The sequence below is a fragment of the Sphaerodactylus townsendi genome, linkage group LG05, assembly GCF_021028975.2.
Source record: "Sphaerodactylus townsendi isolate TG3544 linkage group LG05, MPM_Stown_v2.3, whole genome shotgun sequence".
Taxonomy (NCBI): Eukaryota; Metazoa; Chordata; class Lepidosauria; order Squamata; family Sphaerodactylidae; genus Sphaerodactylus; species Sphaerodactylus townsendi.
In genome coordinates, this window is record NC_059429.1 from 22,338,687 (window position 1) to 22,353,812 (window position 15,126).

Below are 15,126 nucleotides of genomic sequence, written 5' to 3' on the forward strand. Positions count from 1 at the left end.
AACAACAGGTGTCAAAATTTGTTTCTTTCTAGGCTGAACATTAAATTCAAGCAACTGGAATGTGGAAGAACATTCAACATTTAACCAACCTAATTTTTTTTCCCCTCAGAGACTTAACACAGAACTTTCAAAACTCCTTCTTTGTTGTCCTCATTGCCAGTCCCTCATTAAAGATCCTATTCCCAACTCCAGCCCACACAAGCCTTCTGTTATCCTATGCTCATTCTGGTCTCTTTATTCAGACTGATCCTAAGTCCATCCCACACAGACCTGCTGTTGTCCCGTTCTCGCTCCCCCCCGCCCCCCCCCACTGTAAATAGATTTTAGGTCAGATCAAAACTGATACAAACGGAAATCGTGACAAGCCCAGGCCAAACCAATGTGAAAGATTTGCTTATGTTCGTAATCAAATAGTGAGAAGAGTCATAGCATTTCTACAGCATTTAGAAGTTCTTACCTGCCACATGAACCTAGCAGTTTAAAGGTACTAACTATTTTGTTTAAAACATTTCTATGCCACCGTTCCATCTAAGCAGCACCCCCAGGCAGCAAATTATCCCAACATTAACAACATTTACGCAATTTATAACTCATGAAGACTATATTGTAGATGGCGATACTTATGTAGCTCAACTGCCATGAGTACCCCCCTCCCCGCCGCTAAGACTGCACACTGTTAAAACCAATCTTTATCTCCTGGCGTGATTCTTCGCTGGTAAGCATGAGGCCCTTTCTGCATTACCTGCCCTCCCCATCAAAGGTGTATTGGGGGGGAAATGGTGCCTGGGGACAACACTTCCTCCAGGTGCCCCCCGCCCCCCACACTTGGAGGTGGAGCGTTGGGGCAGCTCAGACAGGCACCACAGTGGCAGGCTGGCTCCTGGGCCATCCTGCTGCCGCAGCACCCATCCGAGCCACGCCTCGGGTGGGCACTGTGGCAGCAGGCTGGCTGTCTTTGGGCGCTTTCCAGTCGGTGCAGGGGAGGAGGGGGTCGGGGGTGATTTTGCGCCCCCCACCATTGCACCCGGGGTCATCTGCCCCCCTGTCCCCATGGGTGGTACGCCCCTGCTCCCCATTCTGCTTTTACCTTTAGCGATCTTAATATCCAGAGCTGTTCGGATCAGAGCCATCAGAGTGGAGGTGAAATGGACTGTGTTGTCCTCAGCCACAGGCATGTTCATCAGGACCAGTCTCTGCACAAGAAAGGCAGGGTTGGGGAAGGAGGCAGAAAACGAAGTTGGGAAACGTATCAGGGGGACTTGAGGAAAAACGCAGAGAATGCACACAGCACAGCAGCCAAAAAGAAGGGCAAGGATCGCCTCCTCCACCCCCTCCCCAGCTTCCCCCTTCAGCATGCTGTTTTTTTTATTCCGCTTCTCCAGAACGTGCACCCTGTCCTCACTTTGGGGCACAGGAGAGACAGCTCTGGGGGATTCTGTTTCTCCATCGTTCAGAGCCCATTGGGGTTTCTTTTCCCAGCTCCCATCGAATCTCGGGACGCTGCTCAATACAGGGCCCGCCCACCTGATCATCCTGCTGCCCAGCTACATCCTGGCGCCCCCTTTTTGAGTTGGTTGGTTTTTTTTAAAAAAAGAGAGTGATGATGTTTGCTAGCATGTGGTTGCCCATGCAAAGTTTTTGGTTCATCTGAGGCTGAGAGGGGTGGTGGTGAGTGCAGATGGAAAGAATTGATGACCAGGGTGAGAGTGGATGGGTCATGCGCCTTCTGTCCCAATCAAGGAAACAAAAATGGCCAGATCCACTTCCCAGAGACTGTATATTGCTTGCTAAGTTCTTAGCCTCTCTGCCACCCCGGCCCGCCCTCGTTTTGGGGACTTTCAGAAAAACCTGGGGCCACACTCAATTCAGACATATCATAAAACCACGTTTTGTTGGTTTTCTTTTTGTAAAAAAACTATGTTTAATCTGTGAAACAGGCATTCAACCAGGGGTCTGCAACCTGCGGCTCTCCAGATGTTCATGGACGACAATCTCCACGAGCCCTTGCTGGCAGGGGCTGATGGGATTTGTAGTCCATGAACATCTGGAGAGTCGCAGGTTGCAGACCCCTGAAGCAGATGATCAAGCAAATTTTGGTTTGTTGGGTTTTTTTTCTTTGCCTTCACTCAGGGCTAGAACCTCTGAAGCCAGGAGCACAGGACAGCAGGGACAGAAAACAAACCAGCATTAAGTCAGGATGTCTGCGTTCACAGATTTCAGAAGACACTAAATACTAGCAGAGGTTAATAAACCCACTTCAAACATTACCTCAGAACCTGGTTTGACATGTCCAACTGAACCTCAGTGGAGTAAGCCTGCATGTGGGCAATCCAGCTAAACACGGTTGGCTTATTTAAACTGCGGCTTTGTGCACTGTCTGAACTGAGGCCCAGAATTCTCAGGCAAGTAACTATGCTTCCATATGCATTTTTTTAAAAAAGTGGGCCGTGTGCTTTTGAGAACACGTAGGCGTGAATGCAAATAAGTTTTGTCATAAACAAAAGCGAACAGAAGCCGTCCCTGGAGAGAAACCTGGATAATGCCACTGAATGACTTAACAGGGGGCGTGGTCTAGCAGTGCTCCATGGCACCATTCAGACAAAACTATTCAGGACCTGAAAGTCTGTAATTTTGCCTGAGACAAAAACAGGTCAGCCTGCCAGTCTGTCGAGAACTGAGCAAGCATACATTCTCCTTCTGGGTCTTGGCATTCTCTCGTTGTATACGGCCAAGTACCTGTTCTGCCAAGTCCTTCAGGTACTGCTAGGTTTTGAGGTGCCATTAAATACAAATTATCTCATGTGGGTAAGCATCCACAGCTGGGCCACACTGGGGAGGGTGGTTCTTGCTTTTTCAGGATGCATGAATAACCCATGCACCTCTTAAGCCAAGAGCGCCACTGAAAGAATTTAGGTCTGAGGAACACCATCAAGCTCCTTTCACAGGAGATGACCTTCACCCTTCCGTCCCAGCAATTCTGTATGTCTACAGAGAGTTGATCTAGTTGCAGTTAGTGTGTTCCAGATTCTGTGCAACGCAAGGGACGAAATACCTTTTTTGTTCAAAACTGGCACAAATATGCACGCTAGACCAGCATTTCCTGACTAAGCCCTGAAAACTTTCAGTCTCGATGCCTTAGGAGGCAGGGGACTTCTTTTGTGTGACTTGGGGATTCCAACACTTTTCAATGACCAGACATTGGTTTGATAAAATGCATCATTCTGTTTACGTTCCAAGATGCCTTATACAAAGTCAGTGTACTGCCGCCTACTCTGACTGGCAGGGATTTCGCAAGGACTTTAGAGGTCTTCTCCAGCTCTGCCACCTAAAAACTTTTACAGTGAAGATGCCAGAGATTGAACCAGGGAACTTAAACTTCCAAACATGCCCTCACCGATGACCCCTTGCTCATAATCTGACCGGTTTTATCCTTTGTAATTAATCAACTGTGCCCACCATGTTAAAAGTACTTTTGAGTACTTTGTAAATAAGTACTTTGTAATTAATCAACTGTGCCCACCATGTTAAAAGTACTTTTGAGACTATTCCCACGGTTTCCTTTCCATTATCATGGCCTTCTGGCTCTTAAAGAAACATTAAAGATACCCTCAGTGTCTTTGACACTGAAAAGAGGTTATGCTAACATTTTCAAGTTTCTTTTTACTTGCCCTGTCCTACATACTCTTCTTTTTTGGTGTCGCCAGCTGACATCACTTCTTGTAGCTGGAAGTTGCATCACATGTTACTGGGACACTACAGCAATTTCCCAAGTCATGTCCCTGAATTGCCATGACGTCACCTTTCTGGCCCAATTTCTGCTACTGCTGCAATGGGTTTGGGTCCCCACCAGTGGTGGGATTCAGCTGGTCCGCACTGGTTCAGTAAAACCGGTACCTAATTTTTGGTTGAGTTTGTTGAACCGGTTGTTAAAAGCGGCTTTCAGAGCCCCGCCGTGCCCTCTCCCAGGGTAGGGGAAGCAAGGGGGCTTACAGAACCCCGAAGCAGCTAGGTACCTTGCCGCCCGGCTGCTCTGAGGCGTTAAAAGCCCTGTTGTGCCCTCTCCCAGGGGAGTGGAAGCAAGGGATCTTTCAGAGCCCTTGCTAAAAGCCCCATTGCCCACTCTCCCGGGAAGGGGGGGGCGAGGGGGCTTTCAGAGCAGCAGTGGCAAGGCTCCACCCCCACAAGAAGTTCCTCCACAGAAGGTAAGTGGACGGCGGGGGGTGTGGCGGCGGGAGGGGCAAACCAGTTGTTAAATTATTAGAATTCCACCACTGGTTCCTACTTCTCCTAAAATTGGAATCCTCCCAAGGCAAATCAGCATCAATTGGTATCAAGTACATAGCAGAGAGACTAGCCTATAACCAACCAGGGAATTGATGTAGGGGTGGAACCACAGATGAGTGGTAGCACATCTGCTTTGCAGAAGGTCCCAAGTTCAGACCCAGACATCTCCAGTTACAAAGGATGAGGTGGTAGGTGATGTGAAAAACCCACGGAAGACCTTGGAGAGCTTTGCTGGTCAGAGTAGACACGACTAGCCTTGATAGACCAGCCATCTGACATTCTATAAGGTATCCAGTTTAACCAGGCCGTTCCAAAGACTTACAAGCACTTGCATTGTTTTAAGTAGAAGAAGAATATGGATTTATACCCCACCCTTCTCTCCTGTAAGGAGACTCAAGGTGGCTTTCAAGCTCCTTTCCCTTCCTCTCCCCACAACAGACACCTTGTGAGGCAGGTGGGGCTGAGAGAGTTCTGAATGAACTGTGACTAGCCCAGGGTCTACCAGCAGGAATGTATGAGTGTGGAAACATATCTGGCTCACCAGATAATCCTCAGCCACTCAGGTGGAGGAGTGGGGAATCAAACCCGGTTCTCCAGATTAGAATTCACCTGCTCTTAACCACTACACCACACTGCTTTCTGGGGATTCCTCCCTGTTGCCATAGCCCAGTGCCGCCCAGCCTCAAATTGTGTTCTTGGACCCTTAAGAAGAACATAGTGGAAGGGCTGCAGCAGGAGAGAGAACCTAGTGGAAATCTCCATCCCTTCTTAAGAAAAACCTGTAAGGCTTTGGTATGTGGTCGAGCAGAGGCCGCTATTAGGTACTTAGACACAAACATGATTTCACTAGAAGTCAATCCCTAAATGCATATAGTAGCTTCTTGATTATTAATTGGTAAACCTCCCCCCATGTTACCCCCCTCAACCACCCAAAATATGCTTTCCCCACCTTAGCACTGATCACTAACCCATAAAGGAAAGAAGGGTTGTTCTACCTTATAAGCAACTTTGGAGGGACATCTCTTGCCGAGGCCTAGTGGTGGGGACATGAGAGTCAGCATTTCATACATCTTAGTATAATGGATGCGGCCACTGCTCATGGAGGGGAAAGAGGACAAAGGGGAACAGGGAAGGGAAGAGGAAGATGCAGATTAACGAGGAGGGGGAGGGGGAAGGGGCATTCCCGGAGACCAAACAAAATGAAACCCAAGACAAAAAACAAAACGGGATATAGGGAACAGAAGAGAGAGAGAACAAAAACAGGAAAAGAACAGGAAACCCATTAATCAATTCAAATCATACATGAGATTATGTGCTGGTGTGGATTTATAGGACCTGTCACACAGACCCAGGAACACTGCCCGGATGAATGGTCCGTCTTTCCGCATCTCTGCTGCTGCTGCTGCTGTGCTCCTTTTGTGGCCAGTTCCTCCGACTTCCAGATGCAGCTTTTGCCCTACGTTGTTCCCAGGGCTGTGTGCAAGTGGTATAAATCAAGATACACAACACTCCAACAAGGGGTTAATGCAGGATGTGGCAGGGAGCACCTTGGTGAAGGGGAGGAACCGGATTTGTTCCCCGAACCCCAGTGGGTTCTGTCAAGTACTGTGATGCGTGTGGGAGGGGGTCACGTAACCCATTGTTGAAGAGAGGTGTACCCCACCCCTCTGGTTGTTTCTATGCAATCAGAAAAGCAGCGTTTTGCATAGGAGGTGTTCTGAACCGGGGTGACTGATCAGAGGAGAGTGTCCGTTTTGCTTCCATCTAACTCTGGGGATGATGGAGCACTTTCCCACCATGCACTGGTGCAAAGGCATGCTAAGTGGCTAAGAAAACAAAAATGGGAAAAAAATTTCTGCATGCCATGCTCCTACCCCGGGGGTCTCTCCCCACATGCGGCTTCAACTTCCACCCAGTTGGAGTTTAAAGAGTCTTGGCAGAGGCAGCTGTTGGGCCTTCTGAAGCTTAGCATTTGACTAGGGCTCCCCCGATTTAAATCAGCTGTTATGGTTAGCACCAAGCTGGGATCGCCTGTCTTGTAACTCTATTGACATGTTGCTCTGTCCTGTGTTCAGTGTTTAATTTAGAAGACAACGACATCCTATCTTCTCACTCAGGCCTAGTTGACACATCCAGGAGAATCGAGTTGGTGGAATGGCATGACGTACTCCCTTCAGACTGCAGGTGGTGGGTTTCAGTTTTGAATATTCCTTTGCATTAAAAACAAAACCTTCCCAACCGAAGAAAACAAGCACTGCAGGAAGAAAACTTCTTTTCCCTTTTCTCTGCAGGGTAGCTAGAAGAAGAAGAGTTTGGATTTATACCCCCCCTTTCTCTCCTTTAAGGGAGGAGGAGGAGGAGGAGGAGGAGGAGGAGGAGAAGAAGAAGAAGAAGAAGAAGAAGAAGAAGAAGAAGCGGAGGAGGAGGAGGAGTTTGGATTTATAATTCTCCTTTGAAGGGAGTGGGAGGAGGAGGAGGAGGAGGAGGAGAAGAAGAAGAAGCAGAAGAAGAAGAAGAAGAAGAAGAAGAAGAAATAGGCAAAGGAGCTGAAGAGGAGTAGGAGTTTGATTTCTATATCCCCCCTTTCTCTCCTGTGTAGGAGAGACTCAAAGGGGCTTCTATAATCTGCCTTGCCCTTCCCCCCTCACAACAAACACTCCTGTGAGGTGGGTGGGCGCTGAGAGAGCTCTGAAAAGCTTGTGATCTAGGCCTAGCAATGGGTCACCCAGCTGGACGCAGTGTGGGGTGCCCAGGCTAATCTTGAATTCCCCCGTGATAAGCTCTCCACAGCTGTGCCTGCTTGCAGAGCTGGGAATCAAACCCGGATCAGAGTGCACCTGCTCTTAGCCACTACGCCACTGCTGCTCAAAGGAGACTCAAAGGAGCTTACAAATTCCTTCTTCCTTTTCCCGCAACAGACACCTTGTGAGGCAGATGGGTCTGAGAGAGTTCTGAATGAATTCTGACTGTCCCAAGGTCACCCTGCAGGCTTTGGGTGTAGGAGGGGGGAAACAAATCCAGATCACCAGACAGGAGTCTGCCACTCATGTGGAGGGGTGGGGAATCAAGCCCGGTTCTCCAGATTAGAGTTCATCTGCTCTTAACTGCTATACCACTTCCTGAAGATCTGAAGGTGGAACCTATTGAGGGCAGCGTTTGGAGAGTCAAGGGATGTCAGCAGGGTATAATGCTAGACAGGTCCACTCAGCCATTTTCTCCTGGGGGACTTATCTCAGGCATCTGGCGATCAATTGTAATTGTGTGTGTGTGTGTGTGGGGGGGGATCTAGGCCACAACTGGAGATTGGCAATCTTAGCTGTGCTAGTTGTCTGTTTGCAAGGAGCACTCCCAAATGTGACCCCCTGGTTGCTGTATGAATTGGTGCAGTGCATTCCAATTCTTTCTCTTGGATGTGCAAATTAGCCTGATAAACAGTAGGGGAGGTGCGCGGTCTCTTTCTACATGCCCGTCCTAGAGACTCTCTTGCAACTCAGGTGAAAACACAAAACACCAGCTCTGAGCAAAAGGTGATACCTGAGGGCTATCCATTCCTTTGGCAAAGTCTCATCAAAGAGAATCATAAGCCCAATGCCATTAAGCCCTACCTCAAATTGAACGCCGTGGCTTTCTTACCTCCTCCCAAGTGAGAGACACTGGGTTGTGCTGCTTCTACAAGCTGTAAAGGCAGTTTGGCCTTGTCTCTGAAGGTTCTCCTCTATTTGTCTTTGGAGAAGATTAAAATGAACACAGTGGTAATCAGAGGTGTATCGAGGGAAAATGGCGCCCAGGGACAACACCTGCTCTGGGCACCCCCCGTGCTCCGGGGCGGGGCTTGGGGGTGGGGGCGGCTTGGATGGGCACCGCAGTGACAGCAGGCCGGCAGCACCCCCAAGCCCTGTCCCCGAGGGCCTGGGGAGGGAAGGAGGCAGCTCAGATTGGCGCCACGGCAGCAGGCTGGATCTGTCTTTAGGTGCCTCCCCCACCCCAACCCAGCATTTCCGAGCTGGGTCAGAGCGGGGGAGGAGGGGGATGGGGTGATCTTGTGCTCCCCACCATTGCACCCGGGGTCATTTGACCCCACCTGTCCCTGTGGGCAGTACACCTCTGGTGGTAACACTGCAGTCCTAAGGAGAGCAACACTTTCCTAGGCTAATGGACCTGAAACGGTGTGTTTAGAACAACTTTGTAACAACTTCAGTCTTCAGTTGTTCAGACAAACATCTTTGCAAGCTGTATGATTAATTCTGGTTGTAACTGTTCATGTGGCTTTGGGTAGTATCTTGAATTGGGGGGGGGGAATGTTTCTCACTCAACAACACAAAAATCCACAATATGTCCTTTTAAGTATTCATCTTTGCCTTTAAATTTTCTAGGCCATCTTTTGCTAGATGACCTATAAGGTCATCATACAAATGGTGAAAAGAGGGTCCCCCCCCCTTTTTAATGGGAATCTTTGCATGCTTGACAGGTATATTTTTATCCCAGGACAGTCATGGCCTTAGAAAAGTCCTGGTTTTAAAGCCAGATGGATAGCTTTGAATTTAATTTAGCTTGGTTCTCTTTCCAGCTCCGTAGTCTCACAATGAATGATTTCAGAATGGAAACAAAATGTAATTTTGTAATGAAAAACAAAGCAACTCATAGCCCTGAGAATCTACAGTCAACTCCTGCGAGACAGTGAAGGGCAAATGTCATCTATGAGCTCCCGTAAAACAGCAAGTAAACTTCAGAACAGGGGAAACAGGAGCCATTTTGGATAGACCTTCATAGCTACAGAATACAGCCTTCGTTTGGATAAAAGGTTATTTCTTTTGATAAAAAAATCTAAGCTCAGTGGAATTTTGGCAGAAAATTAAATACAGGTTATGGTCAAGATACCCTATAATCTTCTGTTTGCTCATGGGGCAGGTGGTCACTCAAGGAGACTCTAGCTCAGACGTGTCCAACTCTGGCACTTCAGATGTTCGTGGACTGATTGTTTTGGTCATAATAACTGGCCAAGGCGACGAAAAACCGAGGTTCCACCATATGTGAAGATTGTTTCTCTTTTGTTCAGGGTTGGGGACTTACTCACCAGGGATATCTATCTAATAATAGGGATATCTATCTAATAATATCTATCTAATAACTCAGCAGGGATATTGATCTTATAATACATGAGTGGCTAATGATAACCTAAAGATATAGTTAATGAACATTTTTATTTTGATATGACAAAATATTAAATTTTAAATTTAAGGTAATGAACAAGCTGAATTTTTATATAAGAAATTAGATATTTCTTGTCAATTAATAATCTGATTAAGTATTTTTCACATATTTAATGTATATTATATTTGCAATCAAATCTAATGTTTACGAATAATTTTCGTATCTGTAAATAATTGCTACTCTGTTTTCCTCCTTATTCTTTAATGTTTATATTCAAAAATTAACAAAATGCATACAATGCTGCATTGAATTCATTTTATTGTTAAATAAATAAATTATAATAAAAAGATTTAGATAGGGAGAACGGTTGTTGTCGGGTGTTGGTGAACAGTGGTGTGCCATCACGGTGTGTCACCTTTGACCTGTGAGTCATAGGTTAACCATCACTGCCCTAACAGGTACCAATGGTAGAACTTTGGGCAGGGAAACCATGAATATCTCAAAACAGGGAACTTCATGGCAACACTGTGAAACTGCAATACTGTGCAACACTGCCCCTCTCCCATCGGCATTTATGTTCATGTCTTTTCAGAAACCAGTCTTCACAGATTGTTTTGGTCATAATAACTGTACCTTGGAAAGGTCCCACTATAAAGAGGATATTTAGGACAACAGAAGCCTGTTCTTTAGAGCTGAATATCTGGCAGATTGTATCTTAGCAGGTTTCTGACAGAGGAAGAAAACCTAAAGTATGTTTTTTAGACGTGGGCTTTCTAAATAACCTCAATCTCATTAGCTGACCTGCCTATGCACAGAAGATAGCTATGTGCAGCTCTGGAATGAGGTGGCGTGGAAGGCTTAGAAGAAAATGAAGATCAGTGATTAATTAATGTCTGGTCTAGGAAGCAGGAATGAGGTGGTGGAATGCAAATGTGGTCGAAGGGACTGTCCCACAACACCACAGTTCTCTTTTATCATTCTGTCTTAATAATTCCCTGTAAATGATAAATTAGCACAGTTCATCTAGAACCTTTTAACTTTATGCGCTAATTTTAAAATTTCTCAAAAGCATTAAAAATGTGGCCCTCCCCACCAAAGTGGCTGATTCTGCCACTTCAGACCCCCCCCCCCTCCTTCATTCAGCTACATGTTTGCTTCTGGTGTAAGAACAAGCGGAATGCTGGCTTTTCACAGACTGATCTTATTATCAGGGGATTCATTTATAATGTATACTTGTATCATGGATAGTAGACAATAATTGGATAAATCTTTTGCTCTATATATCAGGGGTTGAGGGAGTTGCTTCTGTGTCCTACATCTTACGGAGGATGAAATGAATTCAGCTCACTCACTGTCACAAGGGTGCACCGTGTCTTGACATAATCAGGGGGAAAAATGTTATATCGATGTTATATGGAGAAGAGGTTGCACAGCCTGTGCAAAGACAGGTAGATTACCGTCCTAAAAGAGTTATACCTTTCCAAGCCTGCTGATTTCCATGAATTTAGCAGGGTATAAAGCTGGCATTTCTATTGTATGGCATTAACCTATCTTAGTTATCTTTTGCTAAATACTCAGGCCTGGGTAATTTGGAATGGATTTCAGATACAAGTATTGGATAAAGTGATAATGTATGAGGCTGAGGTTCCTGGGATCAGCAGAAATGTAGAAGAAGAAGAGTTTGGATTTATATCCCCCCTTTCTCTCCTGTAAATAGACTCAAAGGGGCTTACAATCTCCTTTCCCTTCCCCCCTCACAACAAACACCCTGTGAGGTGGGTGAGGCTGAGAGAGCTCAGAAGAACTGTGACTAGCCCAAGGTCACCCAGCTGGCGTGTGTTGGAGTGTACAAGCAATCTGAATTCCCCAGCTAAGCCTCCACAGCCCAAGTGGCAGAGCAGAGAATCAAACCCAGTTCCCTCCACATTAGAGTGCACCTGCTCTTAACCACTACACCTCTGCTGCTCCAAATGTACCTGGTCTTATGGAAACCACAGTTTACAGTGCAAACCATAAGCACTAAGAAACAGAATAATCCATGTGGTTTAAAACACTGGGGGATGGAAGTGCCTCCAATTCCCATTGGGAGCAAGGCAGAGCAGCTTGAGATCTGGCTGGCGGCCCAGCTGGGTGCATCTGTTTTGGCCATGGTAGGAAATGCTTCCCACCATGAAGCTAAGCACTGGCAACAGATATCAACCAGTAGGAGAAAAAGTGCTCACCTGCCAGGTCATTTCTGGTGTAAAAACAGGAAAGGGCGGGGTTAAAACAAACAAGAGTGAAACTGGACCTTTTGGTCAGTGGTGGGATTCAAATGATACAACAGCCGGTTCTGGTGGTGGGATTCAAATAATTTAACAACTGGTTGTTAACAAGCACCATTTTAACAGCCGGTTCTGTCAAATTGATGGGAACCTCCTGAATCCCACCACTGCTTTTGGTCAATGGGTTCGTGACTCCTGGGAAAAAGGCCCGCCTTCCGTGACAGCCAGGAAACTGCGGTAACACTTGCCCCCTTTTGGATGGGAATAAGTGTGGGCATAAATCATTGTAAAGGGAGAAATCGGAAAGTTTTAGAAGCGTTTTAGGGGTTTATACAGAAAGGCCCTAAATAAACTATGAACAATAAACACCTCTTATGACATAAAACCTAAAACATTTTTCTGGCTTTACCATTGATAAAATGTGCTAACGAAGGTACTAAACAAAGATTTGTAAGATTCCTTAGGGTCCTGTATGCTTTGTCAGTTGAAGTTAAGATATTAAATCTTTCTGTGGCCCATTCTGGTCTAATTAGATGCCATTCACTTTGAATGGTGTAACTCTGCTTAAGATGACGTCATAAATTACACCAGACAACAAGGTTGGATCTCAGCTTTGAACCAAAGGTGCTGATATTTTACAGAGCATGATCTGCAGGCTGGAAATGTTTGTCTCTTTTTGCAGAAGATGTAGTTACAACGAATAAATGGACAAAGTTTTCCAGAATTGGAAATGAAATGAATCTGGAACGTTGGTAGAAAGAGAGAAACAGCCTAAACATTTTGGACTGAGTTATAAGTCACATTAAGGCAACAAGCAATTGGTTTGTGTGCGTATGCACGTGTTTGGGCACTTGGACAATGAGAGGGGGATAGGGATAATTTTTATGTGTAACTTTTTCAAATACATATGCATGGTGTTTGATTAAGGCTTATTTCTCGCTAAGTAATTAAACCAGCCAGGAGGGGGCTCAACTATCCAAATATGGTTTTATATTCTCCCCCTCAAAAAAAAATTCCCATATGGAAAACTATTGTGTTAGGGAGAAGGACGGAATCTTTTCCTTGGATATGGTACTTGGGTATTTTTTCAGCTAACTGCAGTCTAAAATAGTTCAAATTTGCTATGGCAATGCAAACTAGGTCAAAGTGAAGATTTTGAAACTGACAATTGTGCAGCAATGTTCGCAGACATCCCCTTAAAATCTCAATGACGTTACTTTTAAGGGTCACAAAGCCCTGTATGGTAGAAACCCACATATTGAAACCATAACAAAACAAAAGACATCTTGTTACCATTCTATTTCCTCGCCATTCTTTTTCCCAAGTATGCTTTGAATTGAGCATTATAGAGCCACATTAGTAAATACACCCAAGAATAAGGTTTATCTGTATTAGAAGAACATATGTCCAGAGACAGCTCAGACTTGGGGGCAGGGGGAGATAACCAAAAAAGCCCCAACCCTATGCTTGCCAAACACCTTCTCTATGGACCGGCCCACAACCGAGGCGCTCCAATTCAACAGAATCAGATGGATATGAATTTGCTTTTGTTCAGCCAACCTGCTTTCCCATCCCTCCCTGGGTACAACAGCTGCTGATTCTGAGAGCCTGTGGATCTCTTTAAACTCGAAGGAGAGCGACACCAGGGGGGGGGATCCCCTTGAGAGGCGTGGTGGTGGTGGTGGTAGAGCAGAGAGGGAGGGGTGGTTTAATGAGTATGTCCTAGTGCCGGGTTGTGGCTGGGAATTGGGAGGCAAACCTTGCACGCCACCCTGTAGGGGCAGTTCTCTCCCAGGCCCAGAGGAGGCGAGATCACCCGTACTAATGTGTACATATCCTTATACGGGATCCTGCCACTGGAAAGGAAGCACAGGTGGGTTAATAGGGCTACTCAGGAAAGGGAAGGAAGAGGAATGAAGTGTGTTGTTGGTGGCACCAGAGATGTGCATCTTTCTCCATCTGTCTCCACCTAGGAAAAGGCTCTCAACGTGCCCCACCCCCACCCCGTGAAGATAGAGCTATTGTCTTATTGGTGTCAACAGTTTCCCATGGAAGGAGACTACTGGCTTGCTGGGAAGGAAGGCTAAGATAGGGTTAAAAATGATCCTGATTCCCAAAGCTGGGATGAGATACCTGCCATGAATACCTCGTCTGACTCAGTTCTTGGATATTAACTGCACATTTAGGAAGATTTGTCCTAGGGTAATGCAGTACAGGCAGGAGTTCGGCAAAGTCAGATTAATTATTTATTCATTCATACTCTGCTTTTCTCCCTAATGGGAACCCAAAGTGTCTTAAAGTTGTTTGACGTTGACGAGCTAAGTCTACTGGATTCCTATTTTATGCATCCGCAAAGTGACAAGCAAAGAGAGAAAACAGATTGTCAGGGTTAAAGACGCAACCGAAGTCCAAACTGGGTGATTTCCAGTTTAATGTAATTCTCATCCAGGTCAGATCTTTAATGATCCCGTAGAGAACAGGTGTCAAACTCGTGGCCCTCCAGATGTTATGGACTACATGGGGATGATGGGAACTGTAGTCCATAACATCTGGAGGGCCACAAGTTTGAGAATAGGATCACATGTGCACTCTCTGCCCCTGTTTCCATGTACTGTGTTTCCTTAAGTTCAGCAGCAGGTCTTAGTTAGTTAGTGTGTGGTAGTTCTTACACTCCAGATGTTATAGACGACAATTCGCATCAGCCAGTTGGCCATGCTGGCAGGGGCTGATGGGAATTGTAGTCCATAACATCTGGAGTGCCAAAGGTTCGCCACCATGGCCCTAGGCAATAACTGTACATGTGGGATATCTGCATGACCTAGGAATTCTGTTTTTCTGGGATTACCAATAATATGGCAAGAATATTACACATGTACAGTTGTATGCTCTATGTAAACTAATCTATCACACGCATATTCTGGGTTTTCTCTAAAGAGTTCAGTATAGCCCACCATATTCTGCTATTTTATTGATGCCAACTCCCTGAGAGGTAGGTCGGGATGGGACAATTTGACTGGGGAAAGGTCACCCACTGAGAAACATGACCGAGAGGAGATTTAAACTTGAGTCTGCCTGGTCATGCAATAACCACTGTACAACGTTAATACATTAAAATTGAATTACTTAGTTGACCCATGCCAGGAGGATGAAACTCCTGTTCCTTCTCTTTTGCATAGTAGTTCAATTAACGGATTCATGAATGAATATGCTTATATGCTTGCTTTTGTACTGAGTATCTCCGGACCCAAGGCGGGTTGGTACGTTTGTGCTGATTTTTAACTGAGAGGACAATTGGAAACAGGTCTTGTCAATGAGACTTACTTCTAGGAAATATATATTTTTTTAGATTCCTCTGTTAATCCCCACATTCTTCCAACAAATTGTATAGCTGGAAAATAACAGTTTTACTTCCACAGGGTAGGTATTC

The 15,126-nt window shown here is 45.8% G+C and overlaps 1 protein-coding gene across 1 annotated transcript in view; it reads right to left on the bottom strand.

The window, feature by feature from the left end:
• CACNA1E (calcium voltage-gated channel subunit alpha1 E) overlaps positions 1 to 15,126 on the bottom strand; it is a 485,501-nt gene that overhangs the window by 39,747 nt on the left and 430,628 nt on the right. Inside the window, 2 exon segments of the mRNA XM_048497813.1 lie at positions 1,088 to 1,193; positions 5,280 to 5,376. Of these exon segments, the coding sequence (XP_048353770.1) occupies positions 1,088 to 1,193; positions 5,280 to 5,376 (203 nt within the window).